We start from the raw sequence: 23,420 nt of genomic DNA, 5'->3' as shown, positions 1-23,420 counted from the left end.
TTATACGAAGTACATCATTTGTCAATTTCTCTCACAATACTTGTGGGAGTCTCCTTTTCACATATTAAGCGTCTGATGCTATAAACGAGGGTTAGATGAGCCAGTATAGTTACATATTCATTAAGAGTCATATGTTAACTACTTAAGGTGATGTGGTTTGAGGCACCAAGGCCATAATAATGCCTCAGGCTTCCAACACATGACACGACGGGCATGCCGTCACTTACCCGGGGTTAGATAATCCACATCATGAGTTCATTTCCCCTTCTCCACCTAACTTCACTTGAACTCCCCTCCTCTCTATCTGATCTCCTGGCTCGGTTTGACTTCCCTACACTCGCGTTGGCTGCCATCTGTCGACTTTCTTCAACCAGCCATAGTGCTGCCCATTGCACTCGATGAGTGGCCGCTTGCTAGCTTGCCGCCAACTGTTGGATTGGTCATAAAAGAGTCCACCCAAAGTACTGTGGTACAGCGGAGCCGCTGGCATCGTCAATCATTTACTTGATCCACCCCATTTTGCAGTGATTAGATATCTCCGATTAAACCACTCTACGGTAGAAGTGGTTAAAACCATCTATCAGAGACATGCGACCGCCACGCCTGCTCATCGTACTCTTCTGCCTTATCTTTTTCCCGATCCTCCTCACCTTCTTTTCCGCGCTTACATCACCCGATGTAGCTCCTAATACTCTCGCTGGCCAGAAAACTGGGCTGCGAGCTTTATTTTCTTTTAACATACCATCGTCCCTTTTCCCCCCGTCGGCTATTATCAGTCTCACCGATGACAACTCGACCTTCTTTCTCGCCCGACCAGCGGCATTTGGCTCCCTACTGCCAACCAAGGGCCTCAGCGGTCAGCTATGGGTGGGAAGTGGCTTTGGTGAGGGGGGATTAGCTGGTAGTGTGGAAGGGGAACTGGGCTGCTCCGATATTCCCGGCTGGGGTGAGAGCAAAAATCATAAGAAACAAGATAAAACCTCTAGAGCCGCGGAGCAGAGTTCCGGGATCTCCGGGGGTAGTACAGTGAATGATCAATCATCAAACCGCCCGCGGTCGTTGTCGCAGATCGATACTACACAGAACGATAGAGATTCAACTACCCCGCCTTTGACGAACGATGGCACTGATGACCATCTACACCATCCACTCCCTGAATCTGGTTCTTCTAACCCCGGGATGAATCAGAAATATGGAGATTACGTCCAAAATAAGCCGCCTGCGCATGCCGACATCCAATCGCTACAGGAAACTGCCGAAATCCAGGGTAAAGTGGTGCTGTTGAGTCGGGGTGGCTGTGGGTTTTTGGAGAAGGCCAAATGGGCGCAACGACGAGGAGGGATTGCTTTGATTGTCGGCGACGATACCCGAGGTGGCAACTTGGTCACTATGTACGCACGAGGCGATACATCGAACGTCACGATCCCGGCCTTGTTCACATCTCACACTACTGCTCATCTTCTATCGTCATTGGTTCCTGGGCATGCCGGTGGAACTGCTGGTTTAGGAGATGTGTTAAAATCATCACAAGCGAATCTGGCAGGACAGGCTGAAGCCGACAAAGAACGGATGGCAACTACTACCGCAACAACTATTCCAAGTCCGACTGCCAGCAGCCATTCGACAATCAAGGAGAAACCTGCACCCTCTTCTCACTCGGAAGGCGGATTTTTCCGTGCAATTGGTGCATTATTGGGATTGTGCGATAAGAACGGAGGTTCACGGCGTCTAGAAGACAGCCGACGTCCGCCTAGCAGCGGCAACATTGATTGGATCAACCTAGGCTCACGGAATGAAAAAGAAGCCCCGTCTAGCGCTTGGAGGAGATCAACAGATCTCAATCATCATGGTCGGGCCAAGGTAGACGACACACTCGACAAGCACAAGGCCGACATGTCCACTGAAGGTTTTGAGGATGATGACTTTGTCATCGGGGTTCAGGACTGGAGAGATCCCGACTTGATGCCCCCTAAGAGTAGCACACATCCGACAACTAGCATCCCTACAACTGGCAAGGATACCTCCAAGACTGCCAGTGCGGATAAAGATGCCTCTTCCTCGCCCAACGGTCTTCAAGGTGGTAGCATTACACCAGGAAGTGGAGAATACGAGAGCTTCGAAAAATCCAGTGCTGGTTCTCATGACACGCACCGCAAGGGGTCTGAGAAAGAACCCATCGGAACTCATGGAAAGTCCGGATCTTCTTCCACGAAGGGCTGGTTCTCGAGTCACTTTGGATGGGGAGATGATGCTCAGCAAGACCCTCAGCCTTCTTCGTCACCTTCACTCCAGAATAGTATTGCAACCAACGAGCAGAAACAAACAAACGCTCCCACATCAAGCCGTTCCAGCGCGGAGTCTTCCGAACACGAAGGTCTTTGGGTTACAATGACACCTACCAGCATGTCCACCAGCCCCTTTTTCGATACTCTATTGGTACTTGTCGTTAGCCCTTTGCTCACACTGACGGTGGTTTATGCCCTTTTGCTGATCCGGTCTCGAATCCGCCGCCGTCGCTGGCGTGCCCCGAAGTCGGTTATCGAACGACTTCCTGTCCGAACGTACCACACAATTACTACCACTTCGTCCTCGTCTTCCAACTCAACGCGCCCCTCCAGTCCCAGTCCTTTATCCCCGACTTCCCCACTCCTTGGCAGTGATAGCCGACCAAGCGCATCCCGATCCAATAGATCACGTTCACAAACATTCTCGGGCACTATACTAGACTCATCTGTCGTACCCAAGGAAGAGAAGTGCAACCTGCAAGGTGGATCTACCTTGTGGCGACGGAAGTACACAGGAAGGCAGGTGGAGTGTGTCGTATGCCTTGAAGAATACATCGATGGTCAGAGCCGGGTCATGGGTTTGCCATGTGGCCATGAATTCCATGTGGAATGCATGTAAGTGACATGAATCTTTTTTGTCTTCGTTCCGAAGTTTTACTAACCTCTTTTCTCAGTACCCCCTGGTTGACCACTCGTCGACGAACTTGTCCAATCTGTAAAGGCGATGTTGTCCGTTCGTTGGCTCATTGTCAATCCGGTGATTCTCGGGGTCGTCGTGAGCAGTCTCTTGATGATGTTCGCAGCGTCCAGTCAATCCCTAGAGGCAGCGCATCTTCCGCTCCAGTGCCAATTGAAGGTGTCAATGACGATGCTTCAGATACGGAACAAAATGCAGGTTTACCTGGCGACCATGCAAATTCTGCCCCACAGTCAAGCTGGCGAAACCTCGCTACTCTTAGCTTTTCTGCTCTGAGTGGCGATACCATATGGCACCAGGCTCGCGCAGACCGCAATCGCTAACATTTATATTTTATCCACTCTTTTCGATTTTCTTAAAAACATTCCCCCCTCTGTCCTGTGGAATTTGCTCTCCTTGTATTGAAGCATGCTGTATTAGCGGTCGTTTGGAGTTTCTTATGATTTGGATCTGCTTGGCGTTTGGTGAGAACAGTTCGGCATGCTGGGCGGTTGCAAAGTGCCTGCAAGGATTGTTGAAGCGGCTGGAATATACCGCAGGTCAGTCGTTCAAATCGTGTACGTTCTTATGTTCTTTTGGTAGAATGGGTGTTTGAATGGATTCCATTGACACTTGGCTGTCATAATACTATTGCTATGCTACCATCTTCTGATCTATTGACACTGAATAATCGCCTACCAACATGGCCTCTGCAGTTGCAGTTGCATTTGTAATTGATAGTATTCAAAGCTGTTCAAATCACACCTCGATTCAAATCACTCAGATCAAATGCTCAGCCTCATCCCTTCTCAATATAGACATTCCTAGCAATATCCCCAAACACATCAAGTGCATGAAACAGCCGTTCACGCGCCAATTCAAGGCGAGGAATCATTTCCCGACCCAAAGGCAAGAACCACTCACTCTCACGTCCAGCACCGACGCCCTCGCCAACGATGACTTCATACATCGCCTTGACAGCCTTATCCGTATCGCCATCAGGAACAATCTTACCAGTCAGTAAAACATCCAGCGTCTGCGCAATCACAGAGCCGGCATAGTCCACCGGTAAAGGGTCAGCGGGAGAACGACAACCAGACCCGAAGTGCGTGTTGAAAGTTCCCAGCCATACCGTCAGGAGGCGGACGTTGAAAGGCGCGACTTCTTTAGCGAGCACTTTGCATAGACCTGCGGAACATACACATCAGCACATAAAGGAGACATCCCTTAACAGAAGAAAAAGAAAAAGGAGAACGGTACCATCCATAGCAGCCTTCGCCGACGCATAAGCACCCATACTCTCCCTCCCCTCCACTCCAGCCCCAGAACTGACATTGACAACAACCCCAAACCGTCTTTCTCTCATCCCAGGCACAACCGCTCTGATCAGCCGATTTGGTCCAAAATACACAGTCTCCATCTGGGCCCGCAGCTCCGCATCTGAGAACTGCTCCACAGCCCCGAGGATCGCGTATCCGGCGTTGTTGACCAACACGTCGATCTTGTGTGTAGACTCGAGCTTGGATACCAGCTCAGAGGCGGCGGTTGGGCTGTCGACGTCTAGTGTGTGCCATTCGCCTCCGTTTTGGGTTATCTCTGATACTAGTTCCGGGGTGCGAGAAGGTTGTCGGGATGTTGCGAGTACTTTGTGGCCGTTTGATTGGGCGGCACGTGCCAGTGCGAGGCCCAGGCCTGAGGAGCAGCCCGTTATAAGCCAGACTAGCGGGCGGTTGGGTTTGGTGAATGTTGGTGCTTGTGTGGCCATGGTGGTTTGTGACAGGTTTTGGATGATGGTGGTGAAAATTTGACTCTGTGTTGTGATGTTGGTTTGCAATAAACTTATAATTACAGTGTTATAATATCAGAATAGCATGGCTCTTTTATATCGTTCTATTACTGCGTGTCTCGGACTTAGGGCGGAGTTAATATGGTATGTCAGCCTTGATGCCTTGATGCTTCCATTTCAAGGATTTAAGGTGGAAAAAGGACTTAAACTGGCGTCCGGTGGTTGACAAAGGTCATCATCGGCTTGATTTGATATCCAAGCTACCTCAGCACATCCACAAGGTTGTAAATGAAGTTGTCATAATTTCTACAGAGTGACTCCAATATAAACATACAAGCCAAATACATACAAAATAAATCACAGAAAAAAAAAAGAGAAAAGCAGCCCATCACCAGGAAAAAAACAAAATTCAATGCTAAGTTCAACAAGATCCCGGCACACACGACAAGCTACAAGCGAACCGCCGGAACGGTAAAGGCCGAAGCATCTCATTCGGACAGCGGGGCATCTTCATTCCATTCTCGAACGGTATCAAGTCCCACCACTCCATCCATTCAGCACGGGGAATCACGTACTCCCGCTGGCATACGGAGCAGGACTTCCCACCAGCAGCACGCACTTCCCTCGCTTGTTGCAGCAAGGGCACAATCAGCGCCGGATACTCGGCTAGCTCTTCATCGCTGGTTTGCTCCAGGTAGGGAAGCTTGCTCACAGCACGGAGCGCGACTTCACGTAGGGATGGGGCGTCGTTTACAGGAGATGCCAATCCTGGTGTGAGAGTGAGTCTGTTGCTGGATGGGCTGTCTCCCATAGGATTGCCCTCCATGTCCATGTAGGTGATCGTGCCTGTTGCGAGGTGGAGAGGACCCCACCTCTCGGTGTGCGATTGGACCGCAGGAGACAAGTCCTGGTGGTTCTCTTTTTCTTTATTGTTGTAGTGCCGTTCTGCGATCTTCGCTTTGTCGTATGTGAGGAATGGGTTCGGGCGTACGGTCAAGTGTTTCAGTTCGCCTTGTTGGATGAGTTTGAGAACCTCCCAGGGAAGGTAGGTCAACTGATTGACGGAAAGGTTCAAAACTTCCAGTGCTGTCAGTTTGCAGATTGTAGATGGGATTTCGGCCAGCTTGTTGTTTCGCAGGCTGAGGACTTTAAGGTTGCTGAGCTCGAAGAGATCTTTGTGCAGGGTTGATAGAGAGTTGTAGGGGAGATATATGCTGAGGAATGGCTGCAGAGACGTGAAGACGTTCTCTGAGACCGGGGCTTCCTTGACTGATGGAAGCTTCGTCAAGTGCTGTAGGGGTAGTAGGAGACCGGGTGGTATAGTTCCCAGATTGAATTCACTGCATAGGACAAAGCTATTAGGATCATTGGCATGGGTGAAAAGGGACATCAGATGAAATGGCATTAGCACATACCCCAGGTCAATGCTTTCATGTCCTTTATCAAGACAATCACCGATAACCTCCCGGGCAAACCGATGAGGATCGGATTCCTCGGGACTTTTGAATGCAATGCGAGTCTGTGAAGACATGTTCTCTGTCTCAATACTGACAGGTATAGAGCTTCCAGGTTTTCTAGGATCAAGCACAGACTTGCGCAAGTCTTCCCCCCACGCCGAGCCATCCTCCGACGGCAAAAGCGACTCAGCAACCGACTCATCACTCCCCATCCACACACCACTATCAACATTCCTCTTATCCTTAAAGTCTGCCCTTTTCCGCTTCGGATCCAGCACCTGCTCCCCCCACCAGGTCCCTCGATACCGCCGTTTCCGTCCCGCGCCCGATACTGTCGCATGGTAGTTCTCCAGCCCCGAAGCCGGGATATCGTCACTTGAGAAAAGCGCAGGATCACTGGATGGCTGACTAGAGCGGTCATCGAAGCGTGATAGTCGCTGTGCGCGCTGGAACGAGACCGCTGTGCCTGTCGCTGAGGGGTTCTTCACGGGTGAGCGGTGCCGGACTCGCCGCGGCGGTGGGAGGGGGATCTCGCTGTCCATTGCGATCTCAGTTCGCGGATTCAGACGAGTCTCTTATAGTTCTCTGCCTGGCTCATTGGGTTTCTATTCCAACACGGTTTCGATCTGATGTTCGGAGTTGCGCGACGCGTTGTGGTTCCTTGTGGAGACCCGCGATGGAGACCTGCGGGTGTCAACAAACGCGCTAATGGATGGCGCGATTGGGAGAGATAAGGGGATAGGATCGACTGGAATCAATTGAGAGGCATCTTATATTTTGGAAGAAAACCAGCTTCCCGGTTGGAATGGAAGAAGATCAGATCAAGAGATAAGATCACAGCGCACACGTGCACGGGCATATCAGTTGACCCCGGAGCTCACGGCTTCCCCACTGGAATGTTGGATCGACACGATCTTCTCTATCTTTCTACCACGTCGCTGCTATTGGTGTTTATAGTTGGAATTGGCATCAAAGGAGAAGAAGAAAGGTGTCTATATTCTGTGGATGACTCAAACTCGACTCATGCAAGTCCTGGATATCAGCCAGACCAGTCTGACAACTAGCAGGTCACCCATGACAACGTATATGGACAAAATAATTGAATCAACAGGGTTTGAAGAAGAGAATAATAACAGCATCAACTCATATCGGTCCAAAAAGTCATAATGAAGTGAAAAAAATGGGGTATTTGAAAAAGCGTTAAGCCATTTCCTCTCTGAAAACGGGTTCTTCAGCTGACCGAGAGGAATAGAATTGTTAAAGTGTAAGAAGAAAAAAGAAGAAGATCCCGGCTCTGCTGGAGATAAACGGCAATCAACAAGGCAGCAAGTCATGCAGTATGAACTGGGCGCAGTATGGCAGTGGCTCCAATTCATGATCGTTGCCTGCATGAAGGCTTCTTGCCGAGAAGTCGCGATTGTAATTACAAGGCTTGGCCCACCATCACAACGATATAGCCAGCGACGGCCAAGGCAGCTGGCATGCCGGCGCCAATGTTGGCCGCTGCGCCGATGGAGGTGGCGGCTGGAACAGCAGAAGTAGTGGAGGCCACACGAGAGAGGGGAGTCGACGTCGAAACAGACATGGTGCTCAGGTATCTCGCGCTGGAACTTGGGCTGGGACTTGGGCTAGGATTTGCGATGGTACTCGCTATGGTACCCGCGACGGAAGTCGTGATGGAAGTCGTGATGGGAGTAGGAGTTGGGGTCACCGAATTGACGCGAACCAGAGTCTTAGTAACGGTCGTGGTTGCAGTCGAGGTAATGGTCTCCTCTGCGGCGACGAATGGAGCCGCGACTAGGCAAAGGGAGGCGACGATGGTGGTGAACTTCATTTTGCGAATTGATTCGAAGGTAGATATCAATATGGAAGAGGGAGCAAAGTGATTGAATTGGGTTCAAGATTGGTGAAGCGTTGATATGGCGCCAAGATGAGAATAGATGTGTTTCAAATTTGATCGCAAAAGAGTGAGCGTCAAAAGAGAGATTCAATAAAGATCGTGTGGAGCGCTGCTCAGACAGTATAAAGAGTGACTGAAACGAGTGTATATAAGAGAAATCTCTGCGTCTAAGGAAAAAGGGAAAAAAAAAAGGAAATTTAGGGCATGGCCGGGGCTAAATAACGTCTCGAACCTGGGGAAAAGAGCCATTCAGTCAAAGAAGTCTTGTGGCGCTTCTGTTTTGGTCTTGTATTTGCTCTCTTGTATTATTGTTTGATTTGCAAGTGAAACATAACCTTCCTATTGGCCCATTGAACACGACCCTGGAAGATTGGGCTCCATTCAGACCGAACTATAACATTTGAAGCCCTAAATGCCAAAGAGTTTTCCGCACAGACTCTACAACAAAGACGCCAGGGGTAAAGTCTGTGATTATCGTATGCAGAGTAGTTAAATGCCATAGTTGGGCTTATTTACATCTGTTGCTCGTAATTTCAAACCGTGTCCCTTGGTGCAGCAAATACGAGAATTCTTCGCCTCGTACTCCGTATACTCCGGTGTAATTACGCCACTTCCTATGTTCAGAACTGTTTCCAGTGGCGCCTTTGCTTACTTTGCTTACTTTGTTGTTTTGCTGTTTTATTATTACCCCTAGAGTGATAGTTAGAATGACGATTCTCGCTGGCCATCACATGCTACTGCAAGTGTTCACTCCCTCGCGGGCACTTCCGTCTTTTCCGGACCCCTGGCGTCATGCGCAGGAAGAACAATCTTAGACATAACAATAACAGACAGTTTATGGAGGAATTGACTTGGGTCCTGATCTGACATCTTACCTGCCTTAAAATGGTTCCGGTGGTTCCCCCCAATACTGAAATTTACCGCAATTTGCCCGGTTCCCACACTATTTAGAAAGAAACTTTTTGTGTTATACATACTACTTCCTATGTTATAAGGCTCTGTGGATCGTTTGCGTGGTTCTATTCAGGAACGAAAAACGATCGTCGCTCGGGCCTACTGTGTTGGGAATCTCGACTCCGTGGCGTAGAGTCTGGGGAGGAGGTGAGTCATTCGATGCTCACTTATTCGTGTTCTTAGCCTTACAACATATAACTACATTGGCACACTGTGTTATGTGTTGGCACCATGTCATGATTATAAGAGGGGTCTTTTTCAGGGGCTCTGGGCTCATTGGGCTCGCCAAGCCCTATGTCCTCCACTTGGAACACAACGACAAATCCTACTACGGAGTATACTCTGTCGTGTCGATCGACTTGAAATTTGAAGATGATCATTATCCACTCCATAGTCCGTACTCATCCGTCTAAGGTCATTTGGACAGGAGAAAAAGGGAGGGGGGAAAGGCGTTCGCTCTTTTTCTTCTCATGTTTAGCGCTCAATCTTATTTTTTGTTCAATAAGATTGCACAAAGTAGTTGGATCAAATTAGGGGCACTCAAATCCTACACATGATAGGTTAAATAGTGTGCCTTTAGCTTTGGTTGTAAATCGGTGCTTTGGAAATAGCGTTGAGACCAATACTGTCATGGCTAGATGAAATATATATCAGTACCCATTACCAGTTCATTGGTCCTTAAAATACCATAATTTTCGCTGCAACAGAGCCCGATATCAATCAGCGTTGTCTCTAGACACTAGGTTCCTCGGGGAGAACTCGGAGAACTCGTGGCCATTGACACTGAGTCTTTGATATGCGATGATTCTACGCTGTAGACCTCCAGGTAAAGACTGTATTGTATGTAGTATCAAAAGTAAAGACCAAGCATATCAGAATTGTCGATCCCATTTGCATTCGCTCATTTCTCAATTATTTTCCCATTCTTGTCATCTTCAATCATTCCAGTTCTCTCGCTTACAACGCAGGCTTCTCATTTTTGATGTCCCCGAACTGATTCCGCCAGAGGTTCTGATATTTTCCACCATCCTTCTTCAGCAGCTCTTGGTGAGACCCGCTCTCGACAACCTGTCCCTCATGCACAACAAGGATCCGGTCGGCGCTGGAAATAGTTGAAAGTCGATGCGCAATGACAAATGTAGTTCGCTTGGCTCTCAATCGGTCCAACGCCGTCTGGATATCCGATTCCGTGCTCGAGTCTACGGCACTCGTTGCTTCATCCAGCAGGAGAATCGGTGACCTCTTTAGGAAAACCCGAGCAATGGCCATCCGCTGTAGTTCACCACCAGACAACTTGACACCCTGTTCTCCAACTGTGGTGTTGTATCCGTCGACAAAAGTGAGGATTTTCTCGTGAATAGCTGCGGCACGACATGCTTCGTGGATCTCTTCATCCGAAGCTGAGGGCCGGGCATACCGCAAATTCTCGATGATAGACGCGTTGAATAAGACGGGATCTTGTGGAACGACACCGATAGTCTGACGTAGTGAGCTGAGGGTTATGTCGCGGATGTCTTGGCCGTCAATATCGATATGGCCTGCAGTAACATCGTAAAGTCGGAGAAGGAGTCTAAGGATTGTTGTCTTCCCTGAACCAGTCATACCGACCAGTGCAACTGTTGTCCCAGGTTCGATAGAAATATTCACATCCTTGAGAGTCTTTAATCGAGAATCATAGGCAAAGTCAACATGGTGGAATGAAACACGGCCATCACCAGGCTTCAGCGGCATCGCATACTCCTTGTCAGTGACGCTGGGCTTGGACTGGAACAGGAAGAGTAGCCGCTCCGCATCAACTAGATCAGAGACAAGCCAGCGATATTGCGCGGAGAGGTAGGCCAAAGGAGAGATGAGCGAAGACCAATACTGAATGAAGAAAACAAAGTCTCCCGTGGAGGCGCGTCCCACAGAAATCTCATGTACGATGAGCGAGGAGAGACCAACGAAGCAAATGGGTTTGAGTAAGTCCAGGAGTGATCTGCCTATTGCTCGGCGTTGACCGAAACGAGCGCTGGCCTTCAAGGCGAGGTTAACTGCTTCCCCAAAGCGAGACCTCTCGTACGAAAACTGGTTGAAGTATGTGACAGTCTGCCAGCCTTGTACGGCCTGATGCATAATGCGAGTTTCGTCTCGCTGTGTCTGTGAAACATCACGTCTGGCATCGATGTTCCAGTTAGAGGTAAAGACCTCCGTCGCAACATAAGCAATAGATACTATCACCACCAGCAGGGACGCGTAGATATTGAACTTCAAATAGAAAACAACACATGCAATAGCCAAGTCAATCACTGTCGGGATGATTTCTAGAATAGCAACTTCTAACAGACTGTTCAGCGCTCCACCTTGATCGATGGACTTCATAACTTCTGCTGAGTCATTTTCGATATGGAAGTCCATTGACAGGTTCATGACATGGCTGAAGGCAGCAGCAGTGATCTGCCGGTAAGAGAACTGCCTGATAGGAATCTTGACAAGCGCCTCGATCAATCCTAGCCCAGCTCCGCCACTGATGAGCTGCAGCAGCGCCCATTTTCCCAGTGAAGCATATGGGGTTTTGTTGGCAAAAATGCTATCGGTGACATCTGCTAGTTGCTGAGGAATGAGGATGTTCAGAGCCCGGTGGCATACTAGACAGAAGATACTGGTAGCAATACAAAGCTGGACCTTGCGATTGTTTCTGGGGACCAAGTATGGCAGAAATATCGAGAAGCTTTTCAGATATTCCAACCAACCCTTAAATGACTGCAACTTGTCATTGCGGAGTCTTTTCCTGCGCATGGCTGCATCATTCTTATTCTTGCCGGTGTCCGAATCGCTCTCGCTCTTGGAGTCCACGCTGCTATTGTCCGAGTCATTGCCATTCGCTGCGCCATATCTTGTATGATTGCCATTTAGGAAAGGGCGCGACTCTTCCGATATCTTTTTCTTCCTCTGTCTAGTCTCAAATAGAATCGCACTTGCCACAAAGACAAGCAGGGCAAGTCGGACTGCTGAGATGGTAACCTGCGTGTTTGGCACCCACTGTCTCGGCTTGGGACACAAAGAGAGCGCAAGGAGTGGAATTTCGAAACCAGCGGTGACCAACGAGCTCCCAGCCACTTCGTACTTGGAAGGATTCTGTCGCAGCCACAGTGCCGTCCATATGACCGCTTGAGAGGTCATATGCACCAAGAATGGCTGAGAACTGTCCAGGTCATCAGTGGTGATTTTCAAGGCCGTTTGACTGACATATGTGAAAACGATCAAGCTAGCCAAGATAACTCGAGGTCGACTGCGGCGCTTGGAGCGAGTCTTTCTTCTCTTTACCGGAGTGCGATAAAATAAAATGCATATTACAATGTAGAGACTTGCTATCAAAGTACAGCTATAATGAAGGGGAGGTGCTAGCTGAGTAGCCATGATGGGAGGTGGGACGGAGGTTCTGGGTAAAACCTCTCTAGCAGGGTACTAGCAGAGGTGGTTCTTTATATATTCCCCCATTCTGAGCCTCATTCCTATACCAAAGACCCGTTATTAACTGAGCGACTGCTTATTGGATAGACGCACTGATCATGTCAAAGGTACCTCCTGCGCCAGGGGGCTGGGAGAAGGGTGTCCTAGCGGCTATCCAAACTAAACCGGGCTGTAGACTTAGGCCGAGGCGGCAAAATGGCTTCATTATTGGTTGGACCATGCAGATCAGACTGGAATTTACCTGGCTACACCGTAAGTTGATGCTCTTGGTTGGCAGACATGCCTTACTACTTACTTTGTACTCCGTGCAGTGGACATCTAAGGGGCTGACTATGTTTCGGTGACTTGTTCGAGGATAAGTAATAAAGGAATAATCCTGTTCCTAATTATCACACTGTGATATAGGTTCTATTCTCAAACTGCGACCGTGACCGTACTTCGCCTTCGTTGTCTGTACTTTGATATTGATCTTCACCTACCTCTCTATATAGAAAGTTCTATACAACATGAAGTTCTACTTACCGTTACCGCGTACCTGCACATGTCAAGGCAAACAGTACGGTCCCTAACTGGAATAATCTGGGATTAAATCTCTAAATCCCCGAGAGCGGCTGGAACAGCAATCTAACATCCGTCTGCATCTGGTTTCAGGATCGGACAAACGGAAACAAACAGAACTGAATCACGGGTACAGCTGCCTGTTAGCTACTTGTAGGTAGAGATGGCTCCTCTGAAAGGGGATTTCTATAGTTTGGTGGCTATGATCAAGACAAGACGGTTATAGCCTTACATACTGCCTAGCCTGGGCATCAAAGCCACGTCTTGAGACAAAATAGATGCCAGTCCAGTCAAATAATATGACGGTTGGCTGTGGTTTTACTAAAAGATTGACAATCAACGTGGTCGTATTCAGAACCAACCAGATTTCTTGCCCTGACTTTGGACTTAATCAACAAGGGTAGCTAGACTAGCCCATACATAGAATCTTTGACCTCGTAGATTGATCCCCCCCCCTTGAGCTGGATTCTCACATCATTGGACCGTCCCCACACAGCATCACAGAGGAGTTTCCTTTCCAAGGACAGGATTGAATCGTGTAAAAGAGAAAAAAAAAGAATATATTATCACGACAACGCCTAACATGGAACAACTGAGACAATTGAACTTCAATTCATGTTCTGGGTACTGCTAGATTATGTACATCGCGTGTTCAAGTAGCGAGTACCCATGAACTTGTCCGTCACAGCCATATTTGGGTAGTTGTCCTGTCTCTCGAAACCACCAGAAAAAGTATCTCTTAACCATAGAGATTATATCGTACAAGGGACGTCGCCAAGGAGTGGTCATGTCGCATGTTTCCCGAACATAGCCATAAGACTGCGAGAAAAACTGTGTTCACTGGCGCATTGGCCGGAGGGGGCTCTGTCGGGGGAGCATCATTGGGGGGCCCCGAGCACGAAGCCAGGCATCGTTTTGAGGTCCTTCGGAGCGGATGACGCTACCGATGGACATGAAGAGTCTATTTGAAGGGAAGTTGATTAGCCAGTGATTCTCAACCAAAGTAGTATAACTTCAAAGCTTTCAAGGAGTCAACCATACCCGAAAGTGGCGCCTGAACCTAGCATATACTTGCCGAGAGTCCGCATAACACCGTTGGGGCCAGCGCCATATTGGAAGATCGTCACAGTTCCTGTTTCAGTTAGCCTATCATGCACATCTCCATTCGGGGACTAAGTGGGACCAACCAATAATGAAGCCCATGATACCACCAACAGCTGAAAGGGGAGCTATGTTAGCAAAAGCTCTTGGCGAACAAGGCTCGGTTGTTTTGTGATCACGTACTGGAACCCATCAGGCAGCCCATTTTCACTAGGAATATGTCAGCATACTTGGTTCACATATATATATAGTGCCCAAGGAAAAAGGACACCACGCGGAGGGTGATCTATATCACTAGGTTGTAGATGACATACTCTTCTCCAAAGTTGAGGGAACACCCCCTGGGCCCGCTTGAGCGGGAGGTCCGGCAACCACAGGCATTATGGAAAGCTAAAAAGAAGCTTGTGAATTAGATTAAAAACAGCATGCAACAGCTCTGAGCCGAATGAGAGATCTCGTTGTGAGAGTCAAGGAACAAGCTCTTTTTCCTCCTCGGCTTGATGCTTCTCCGCCTTCGTCACGTGAGTCCCTAACGGGCTTGAAATCGCACACGTGCCGGTATAGCACGTGACCCATTTTGCCTGTCGGCGGCATCAAGGGCGTAGGAAACAAATGGCACTCTTGCGCTCTTGCGTGGGTTCCCTCATGGCAACTATCCTCGGTCTCTGATTTCTTTTTCGCTACGTCTTTTAAAGGGCTGCCTGAAGCCTGCGCCGAGGCGGCAGTCCCGTCTTGTGCTTATATCATTGCCCTGGCGTGAGCCCGGTCGCTCACGATTTCCGACCTCCACACAACTCCTTGGTCTTGAAGCACCTATTTTATTCTCTCCTAAATATCTCTCAGTTCACAATTCTAAAGTGAGTCCACTTCCTACTCCAAATACGCAACTATTTTTTGTGGGGTCGAGGCAAGACCTCGACCTAGGAGTCAATTTATTTGTCTCTCCCTAAACAGCACTAACGCGACCGTCTTGACTTTAGTCGGGCGACCCAAGTTTCAATCACCCTTGCGCGCATTCAATATCACCAATCCCCGGACATAAACCAACATTACTAGACGTCCTCTTTTTACTCTTGAGACCTCCTCAGAAGACGGCCTACGGCCCCTTTTACAGTTCGCAACCGTGGACGCGCTCCGTGCTCCGTCTAGATATTCCATTCCCTTGAACCATTCGCATCCTTCTCTATGACTGCCGTGGCATCTCCACCTAGTGTCGAATCGGGGTCTCGCTTGGGATGGTACAGCTCTAGTAACGGAGGAGAAGGAGCTCTGTCTTCAGCGAATGCGGACGACGTGTCACGGATGTTCATGCCACGGAAACACATTCAACGCTCAAACTCCTCGTCCTCTCTAGGGTCGAATTCTTCGGTCTCCTCCGCATCTACTGTGACCACCCCTTCCCAAGATACCCATGCCGCGCAGAATTCGGCCAGTGAATCAGAGACTTGGTCGTCATCAAAAAAGAAGTATTCGAAAAATATCTGGCCTAGCTCGAAATCCGAGCCGGTATCGGGGGTGACAAACGCGCGATCTCAGGCGGTGCCTGCGTTCTCGTCGGGCCCAAGTGCGTCGTCGACAATGTCCGCAATGCACCAGCCTTTAAACATCGTCCCATCGCAACAGATGCCCCAGTCATCGCAGCAGAATGGAGTCCGTGCGCCAACCGGCCCACCCTCGGAGAATCTAGCAATTTTGATTCTTTTGCCGATGAACGGCACTTTTGACAGGAAACAGATCAATGTACCATATTATCCCGACGTCCTACGAATCGGGCGCCAAACAAATGCCAAAACGGTGCCTACGCCTCTCAATGGATTCTTTGACTCCAAAGTCCTCTCTCGACAGCATGCTGAGGTATGGGCCGATAAGTCTGGCAAAATCTGGATCCGAGACGTCAAATCTTCAAACGGGACATTTGTGAACGGTCACCGACTGTCTCCCGAAAATCGGGAGTCAGAGCCGCACGAACTGCGAGAAAGCGATACCCTAGAGCTGGGTATTGATATTGTCAGCGAAGATCAATCCACCATCGTCCATCACAAAGTCTCATCTAAGGTTGAGCATGCCGGAACTTATGGCACTACTCCTAGTATCCTTGATCTGAACTTTGGGGACTTGGATCCTGCCTCGGGGGGAGGCCTTCTTCCTTCTCCCTTGAGCCAACCTCTTTCTCATACGCGCGGTAGAGCCGGTAGCAACGCGAGTAGCAGAATTGCCCAGAGTGTTGCCAGCAATCAGCTCAATGCTTTGCATCAACAACGGCAGATGAACTACTGGAATTCCCCAATCTCTATCGAACAGGTCGTCAAGCGGCTTACGGTGTGTATCACAATTTATCTGCATACTACATATCACTGATTTTTTCCAGGGCGAACTGAAATCCGCAAAGCAACAGACAACAGATCTTTCTCAAGCAGATGAATTTTTGACGACGATCATGAAACCAGGCTATGCAGAGAAAGAAAAGCTCATTAAGCCTTCTCCTTTGGAGAACAGTTCTCATCGCCAGATGAATGGTCGGCCCAAAATGCCTCGAGTCGACTCCTTCTCCAGATTCTCGGATCCTCCTGCCCCTCCACCTCAACAGCCTCTGCCGGAGAAACCCGACGCGTTGTCACGAAGTACATCAGAACCGTTCTCACCGCTGAAGCGCAGCGATACGGAAAAACCGAAGAGTGGTACAGGTTCTCCTGTCTCCCGCGATTCTAGTCAGATATTGAATCTCATCGAGGCGCTATCTTCTGCCAAGCGAGAGATTGAAACCCATGGAACACGTGTCAAGGAACTAGAAAATTTGCTGTTCCAAGAGCAGGCTGCTCGTAAATTGGCAGAAGACAAAGTCAATGAATTGGAGATGCGCTCATTGGATGTTGAAGTCAAAGTCGAAAACGGCATTGTTCCATCTCCAGAGAATGGCGTAGACAGAAAGGAGGAACAGGACGATTCAGAAGCAACCGTACAGGTCAACGGCACCCATCCTTCGGAGACTCCCGCTCCCGACAACAGCCAGGCAGACGCTCCTGTGGAAGACAAGACTGCTGAACTTCAGACTCGCTTGGAAATCATGATGGAGGAGATGGCAGAGATGAGAAAGCAAATGGCATTCTTTAAAGATCGAGCCGAGAAGGCTGAAGATGAGACCACGGAGTCTCGCAAGTCGTTGAACGAAATGATTGAAACCTTGCGCCAGGAACGCGCCGAGAAGGCATCAGCCACGGCGCTTGACAAGAAAACCGATACGCATGATTGCGAGCCAAGCAATGGGTTAGCAGAACAGTCGCTTACGAGCGATGATATTCCAACGGATTCCAAGACGAAGACTCCATCGATGCAGGGCTCCGATTCGGTCACCTCGCAAAACAAGGACATGGATGCTGCAGCTGCAGCCACAGCCTTTGCAACACAACGCCATCGATACAACTATGTACAAGAAGCAAGTCCTTACGCTTCTATGTTTGGCGTGGTCTTATTGGGAGTAGGCCTGATGGCCTATCTCAACAGTTGGCAAAAGATCGACAAATAAACCAGCCTGGCCTCGCTTTCCTATCCCTTTGACGGCTATTTCTATTGCATAGGCCCTTTGCATAATTTGACTTTGTCTTCTATCTTTTTCAGTCTTTGCCAGTCACGACTTTCTGGCGATGAATGTGCTGATTCTTGTCTCGCTTGAGGACCATCTTCTTGTCTTCATATTCGGAGCATATTCCCTTTAGCCCACACTGTCTCTTTTATTTCACGAATTTTTTGATGACTTTCTCGAGATCCCTCTTGGGAATCTCCTTCTTGGTCGTCTTCTCCGACGTCCGTTCCTCCCCTCTGTCTTGCCATCTCCTTTTTCTTCGTTCTTCTTCTACCTCCTACCATGTTACTATTAGCCTGTCACCCTTTTATAGGTCGACATCTCTCTTTCTCTTTTGTCTGTACATGATGGGAAAATTAGGATACATTCCTTGCAGCCTCTCTTTGAAACGTTTCGTTCGACGAAGGGTTTTCAGGCATTATCATTCATCATGTCATGTCAGCACAGGGCTTTGTGAGCGTATCAAGGAGTTCTTATTCGTACTATTTCGTTTTCTATTCATGCCATTTGTTATTCGCTGGCAGATTCGATCACTCTCCCTCTTTTAACCTCTTTTCTGATTGGAGTAGTACCTTCAACCTATAGTCCTATCTCCCTCTCTTTCATTTTCCATATAAGTCCGTCCAGCATATACAGTGCGTTAAGTCGGTTGGGTGGAGCATGCGCTCTGGGGAAATCAGAGTTTATTTCTGAAGTATAATCTCAATGTACATGATTTTGCGCTAGGCTAATAACCTAAGGGCAAACAAATTGTTCCTTTCCTGATCCTGATCAAGGGCCTTCCGCGCCTGTAATGTGGATATTGCACCTGTAGAGCGGTGAGGGTGGTAAAAAGAGGCTTGAGGGCTCGACTGCATCCCAAAACAGGAATTCAGGATAAAAATCTTCTGAACTGGGTTACTGGGTGGTGTATAGTCACCATCAGCGTTCCATTTGGATCGTAGTCACTCAGCAGGATGTGCGTGTACTCAATGTTCTAGCTGGTAATTCTGGGCTTGGTCACAGGCTCATAGTTGGTTCGCAGCAATGGGTGTGAAGCCTTGGAGTTGAACATCCAGCAGATGATGGTCGTGCAATCGGATGACCGACTATCGTAGGAGTTTTGTCGGGGTGACCGCAAGCGAATTCACTTAAGGCTGACGGCGACTTCAACCATTTTGATCCACCTTATCCGGCTCTCGGGGAGCTCGGCGTCATCCTCTACCGCGGCGGCCTGACGTTTCCTCTTCTTTGCGGCTGACTTGGATTCCGGCTTAGAAGCCGCATCTCCCTGGTCAGTTGGGGTTTGCTCTTGCTGCCGTTGCCGTTTCTGTTCTTCTTTTGCTTTAATTTCTTCGTCCTCGACGATATCATCCACGACAACCACGCTCCCCGTATTGACACAGACTGTGTACTCGGTTTCCTTTTCCTCGAACCATTTGGCTACGTTCAGCGCCTTCTCAATAGCCCGCCCTGTCGCCTTCACAAAAACTTTTTCTCGCTTCTCTGGCACCTTCGACAACTCCTCGAGTATCTGTTTATCGTTCTTGCGCGTATCCTCGAGACTGATGTTTGCTGTGGCGCGCTTCTCGGCCTGCAGCAGGAGTTTCTGGACGCGCTTGACGGCGCTCATGAATGGCGTAGTCTTAGACACATAGACAATCTTAGGTACTAATGCGCCAGCATATGGGGATGCGACTGGGGCATGAGGTATAGGACGCTTCTCAACTTTGGCATCTGTTATCCAAAAGTCAGCATTTGTGATCCCCGGTTCTCAGCATTGGCCATCTAGGCGATCGGATGGGAAGGCGCACGTTTTGGGAGTCTAATGAGGTCTTTGTTCTTTTTCTCAAACTGGAGCTTTTTCTCCAATAGTCCCTTTGCCATGGCTAATATATGCCTTACACGAATGAAAATTTGCGGAATCAAGTCGAAGTATTGGAGCTGCACGTCTTATCGTCTGCCTTTTTCTGCCGGCCGCCTGCCCATATGGCTTGCTTATGTCATCACCTGTTGAACCTGCCTAATTTGGAATTGGGAAGCTAAAACTAGGTATTTCTCCAAAGTAGATCGGCAAACTATATGATACCTAATTAGGTAGCACCTTCTCACTAATTTGACCTCAGTAGCCTGATCATCCAAACAATTATGTAGCTCTATGCACTTGTTGATGTGCTTGAGTGTAAAGGAGAACACCTAGCGATTCGCTTCGGAAGGCCCGCGGTGTGTTGCAGACCGGTGATGTTCCGTCTACTTTCTACTTTCGATTGAAAAGGAAGCAAGGTTGACTTGAAAGCCTACTCCACATTCCTGAGCCGCATTAAAGACGTTGGCTTAAGTTATGTACATACTGTATTCAATTGTTACCATGATCCAAACGCCCCGACTCCTGTCAGGTTCTTTCTTCACTAAGCTACCAGGCCTACTGTCCAGCACTGGGCCCGGGTATGGGGTCATTGAGCAATACTTTATGTTTGGCAGGGTGGACCTAAGTACGGAGTACAGGCATGGTCATCTATTTGGGTGGGCCAGAAGTCCTTTTGATCGGATGGAGTTTCCAGGTGCCGGAACACGCCTTATCGCCTAGTAATACCTACACCGGCTTGTTGTGTTTCGGAGAGAAGATCTTAGCTCATAACCACACTCCGTAATTCAAGAGACTAGTGGGCAGTGGACTGCAGATCTCGAACGGCGATGAGCAGTGTGATCTTTGTTATGATTCTGAATGGGGCTTCTAACCAGGTGATCCTGGTGGGTTCCCGGTTTATGTGACTATCCGTATGGAGCACACGCATCGAGAATGCTCAGTTGAGGCCTATTCAGATTAAGGGCGATTGATGTGTAAAGGGGTACTTTTTTTCCACTCCGGACTCCGTCCTATATAGTTTAAAGTGGAGAATATCGATATGAACAGGCAGTTCCTCCTATTTTGTAGATACCCAAGGGGCCGCTTGGGCATCTCGTCCAATATTTAAGGAATGGCTTTGATAGGTGTTCCGTACATTCTAGTTGATCAAAGCACCGTTGCGGCATCTTAGGTATCGAGGCAAAGAGGGTCCAAAGTGTCTGTTGACCCGAGTATTCGGTAGCTGGTTCTCGCAATATCCATATCTTGGACGGAGTAAGGAGTAGGGTACGGAGCACTCCGTACTCCATATGGCATATAGAGTACAGTAAGGGCGATCACCACGTGAGCCCCCGATAGTCTGGCAAATTTTCCCCTGAGGCTGGTCAACAAACGGAGTACGGATTACGGTATAACATCGGAAGTGAACAAAGGCGTTGACGATCAACACATCTAGGCTTGATGGATCGACGTACACCTCGAGCTGAAAGCTGGGCAGTGATGTACACCAAACTAGTTTGGGAAGGTCGCGAAATTGGCGGGCTGGTGGGTCAACTGGGCAGTGTTAATTTGTTTCGCCTGTATCAATGATGAAAGTCAAGTCATGTGCATATTTGATGTTTGATCTTCAATTTTAAGAATCCCAAGTATCAAATTGAGTTGATGTAGCAAATCCTGAAGGTTGGAAAGTCATCGGCAAACAAAAAACGCCTTAGACTGGTATGCCTCAGGCACTTACTGACTGTCGGAGTATGCAAGTCAGCATACCGGAGGATACCGGAGGATCTATTAATCCTAACAATGTGTAACGTAATTCACAAGCGAGCCGGCCACACAAGCCAGCCGGCCACCCCAAAACACCATAGTAAATGCGATATATTCTACATCTATATCTCAACAACCATGTTTTCATCTTATCTCCTTATTTGTCGATAGTAATCGATAGGGCTTACTAGTACTATATATCAATATTAAAGCAAGCAGAAGGCTATTTTGTGATGATTTCAAAAAATACCGAAAATTACGTTGCCAAAAGCTAGAAGTATATATAACGCAACCATCAAGGTATCAACTTTTCCTAAACTCCCTAAATATACTAGATATAACTTAAAAAGCAATAACCCATAAGGAAATCTCCATATAAACTACCGTTGTTGATATATCGAGTTGTAATTTACCGCATTTACTATATGTTTTGGGGTGGCCGGCTGGCTTGTGTGGCCGGCTCGCTTGTGAATTACGTTAGTTATTGTTTATTTTAGTTTATGTAATCAGGCTCCATAAATTGCCAGCTGAGCCAGTACAGAAATACAGACTGATTGATACCCATTGATTGGACCTATATTTTACGGATACGGTTAATCAGACACTGACAATAGTATCGCAGTCAAGTTACTGAGGAAGACCATAGGTAATGTCTATAACTCCGGCTGTCTGCAGATGAATGATTGACTTGAAAGCCCTAGAGAGTATTCTAGCTCTTATATATAATATTTGCTTTATCCCGTATGACTGCTCTAACGGCTCCTTTTTCGAGTGCCTAATGCAACGGTCACAAGTGGGTTCATCACCAGGGATATATATGAACACAATATAGAAGTTGCAGGTATACATACTCCATATTGTGTATGTACTATATTCAGGGGCCCATAGGCGATCGAAGCCAAACACAATCGTAACTGTTCATCGGATCTACGTATTATGAATTGAAGGGTTGAAAATAGATAGGGTGACAGGATGGTTCATACTGTACTATAATAATAATGGACACTCATGGGTACAGAGAAAAAAATAGTCTATGTGTATGTTGTTTTTAGATTTTCACAAAGGTACGTGGCCAACATGAGCCACAATCTGGAAAGATCTGCTTGCAGTGCATGGTAGACACAAGCTGAGGGTAATACATAGCTGACACGGAGGCAAATTTCCGAGAAATCGCCTCTTGTAAACTGACCTGTCGTCTTCTGCATAAAAAGGATTACACTGCACTGGTGAATATGACAGAGCCAAAATATTTGGTAGGCGTAACGGCTCCCCCAGTTCCCGGTCACAACGTTAGGGTTCCGCGTGCACTGGAGCCTTAAATGCAAGACAGCACTAGTCGTCTCCGGAAAGGCACGGGGGATGATAATCCAATCATAAATGTGAGCTAGGCTCTTTGGCTTGGAACCTACCTGAAGAGGAAAGGTGTTCAACGTAGGCTAGTGGGGTCAACGGCTGTCTCTGAAGCATTCCACGCCAATTGTAAACCATAGGAATCGGAGCTAATGACATGTTCCAGCGGGTCGGTGCAGGTGGAGTAGCTTTAAAAAACAGAATCCATGGATCTGGACTCGGATAGGGAGGGGTTTGTCTTAGTTAAATTGATTAAATTATGGGTTTCATTGATTTAAACAAAGAAAAATAATAAAAAATAATAAATCACACACAAAGAAAAAAAGAAAAACAATTTAAATGATTAATGTAAATAAATAAAAAAATAAATAAATCTCCTAAACAATTTGGATTTCCAGATTTTGATTCTCGCGGACTTTTGCGCTCGAGTGCGTCTCCACCTTGTAGAATGGTCCAGCCAAAGGGCAACAGCTCGCGCCTTTTTGTATGGGACTGTTCCCCTCCACCGAACTATTTTGAACTCTTCCTCCTCAACTCTCCTTGACTTCCCTCTACATTCACTTGGTCTCATATCCCCAGCCACTTTGGTCCTTTTTCTGTTTAACGTTCTCTACTCGATCCTTGAAGGGAGTTAAGACGTGTCTCACGTTTCAGCCGGAAGCTAGCCATTGAAGCCGCTTTCTTGCGTTTTTTTGCATACATCAGATCTGGCGTGCAGGAGATCCAACAGA

At 48.1% G+C, this 23,420-nt stretch overlaps 9 protein-coding genes across 9 annotated transcripts; 3 read left to right on the top strand and 6 right to left on the bottom strand.

Annotated features, from left to right (window-relative positions):
* Positions 1 to 588: 588 nt before the first annotated feature.
* On the top strand, positions 589 to 3,305 carry N7518_004146 (PA and RING finger domain protein; the record flags this gene model as incomplete). The annotated part of the gene is made up of 2 exons (XM_057185073.1): positions 589 to 2,900; positions 2,960 to 3,305. The coding sequence occupies 2 exons, from the start codon at positions 589 to 591 to the stop codon at positions 3,303 to 3,305; spliced, it is 2,658 nt and encodes an 885-aa protein (XP_057041843.1).
* Positions 3,306 to 3,760: 455 nt separating this feature from the next.
* N7518_004145 (uncharacterized protein) lies at positions 3,761 to 4,726 on the bottom strand (the record flags this gene model as incomplete). Its single annotated transcript, XM_057185072.1, has 2 exons — positions 3,761 to 4,149; positions 4,222 to 4,726. The coding sequence occupies 2 exons, from the start codon at positions 4,724 to 4,726 to the stop codon at positions 3,761 to 3,763; spliced, it is 894 nt and encodes a 297-aa protein (XP_057041842.1).
* A 442-nt stretch (positions 4,727 to 5,168) lies between these two features.
* Positions 5,169 to 6,746, bottom strand: N7518_004144 (leucine-rich repeat domain-containing protein; the record flags this gene model as incomplete). The annotated part of the gene is made up of 1 exon (XM_057185071.1): positions 5,169 to 6,746. The coding sequence occupies one exon, from the start codon at positions 6,744 to 6,746 to the stop codon at positions 5,169 to 5,171; it is 1,578 nt and encodes a 525-aa protein (XP_057041841.1).
* Positions 6,747 to 7,627: 881 nt separating this feature from the next.
* N7518_004143 (uncharacterized protein) lies at positions 7,628 to 8,038 on the bottom strand (the record flags this gene model as incomplete). Its single annotated transcript, XM_057185070.1, has 1 exon — positions 7,628 to 8,038. The coding sequence occupies one exon, from the start codon at positions 8,036 to 8,038 to the stop codon at positions 7,628 to 7,630; it is 411 nt and encodes a 136-aa protein (XP_057041840.1).
* Positions 8,039 to 10,015: 1,977 nt separating this feature from the next.
* N7518_004142 (ABC transporter ATP-binding protein) lies at positions 10,016 to 12,457 on the bottom strand (the record flags this gene model as incomplete). Its single annotated transcript, XM_057185069.1, has 1 exon — positions 10,016 to 12,457. The coding sequence occupies one exon, from the start codon at positions 12,455 to 12,457 to the stop codon at positions 10,016 to 10,018; it is 2,442 nt and encodes an 813-aa protein (XP_057041839.1).
* A 1,449-nt stretch (positions 12,458 to 13,906) lies between these two features.
* Positions 13,907 to 14,551, bottom strand: N7518_004141 (MGR2/ROMO1 family protein; the record flags this gene model as incomplete). Its single annotated transcript, XM_057185068.1, has 5 exons — positions 13,907 to 14,030; positions 14,111 to 14,201; positions 14,257 to 14,286; positions 14,354 to 14,380; positions 14,485 to 14,551. 5 exons carry the CDS (start codon positions 14,549 to 14,551, stop codon positions 13,907 to 13,909), a joined length of 339 nt encoding a protein of 112 aa, XP_057041838.1.
* Positions 14,552 to 14,670: 119 nt separating this feature from the next.
* On the top strand, positions 14,671 to 15,130 carry N7518_004140 (uncharacterized protein; the record flags this gene model as incomplete). Its single annotated transcript, XM_057185067.1, has 3 exons — positions 14,671 to 14,691; positions 14,776 to 15,027; positions 15,125 to 15,130. The coding sequence occupies 3 exons, from the start codon at positions 14,671 to 14,673 to the stop codon at positions 15,128 to 15,130; spliced, it is 279 nt and encodes a 92-aa protein (XP_057041837.1).
* A 225-nt stretch (positions 15,131 to 15,355) lies between these two features.
* N7518_004139 (uncharacterized protein) lies at positions 15,356 to 17,693 on the top strand (the record flags this gene model as incomplete). Its single annotated transcript, XM_057185066.1, has 2 exons — positions 15,356 to 16,489; positions 16,539 to 17,693. The coding sequence occupies 2 exons, from the start codon at positions 15,356 to 15,358 to the stop codon at positions 17,691 to 17,693; spliced, it is 2,289 nt and encodes a 762-aa protein (XP_057041836.1).
* Positions 17,694 to 18,876: 1,183 nt separating this feature from the next.
* Positions 18,877 to 19,616, bottom strand: N7518_004138 (ribonuclease P subunit p20 family protein; the record flags this gene model as incomplete). Its single annotated transcript, XM_057185065.1, has 2 exons — positions 18,877 to 19,466; positions 19,544 to 19,616. 2 exons carry the CDS (start codon positions 19,614 to 19,616, stop codon positions 18,877 to 18,879), a joined length of 663 nt encoding a protein of 220 aa, XP_057041835.1.
* Between the last annotated feature and the right edge of the window lie 3,804 nt (positions 19,617 to 23,420).

This window comes from Penicillium psychrosexuale, assembly GCF_028828465.1.
Source record: "Penicillium psychrosexuale strain IBT 29551 chromosome Unknown utg000003l, whole genome shotgun sequence".
Taxonomy (NCBI): domain Eukaryota; kingdom Fungi; phylum Ascomycota; class Eurotiomycetes; order Eurotiales; family Aspergillaceae; genus Penicillium; species Penicillium psychrosexuale.
This window is presented reverse-complemented; position numbering and strand designations above follow the sequence as displayed.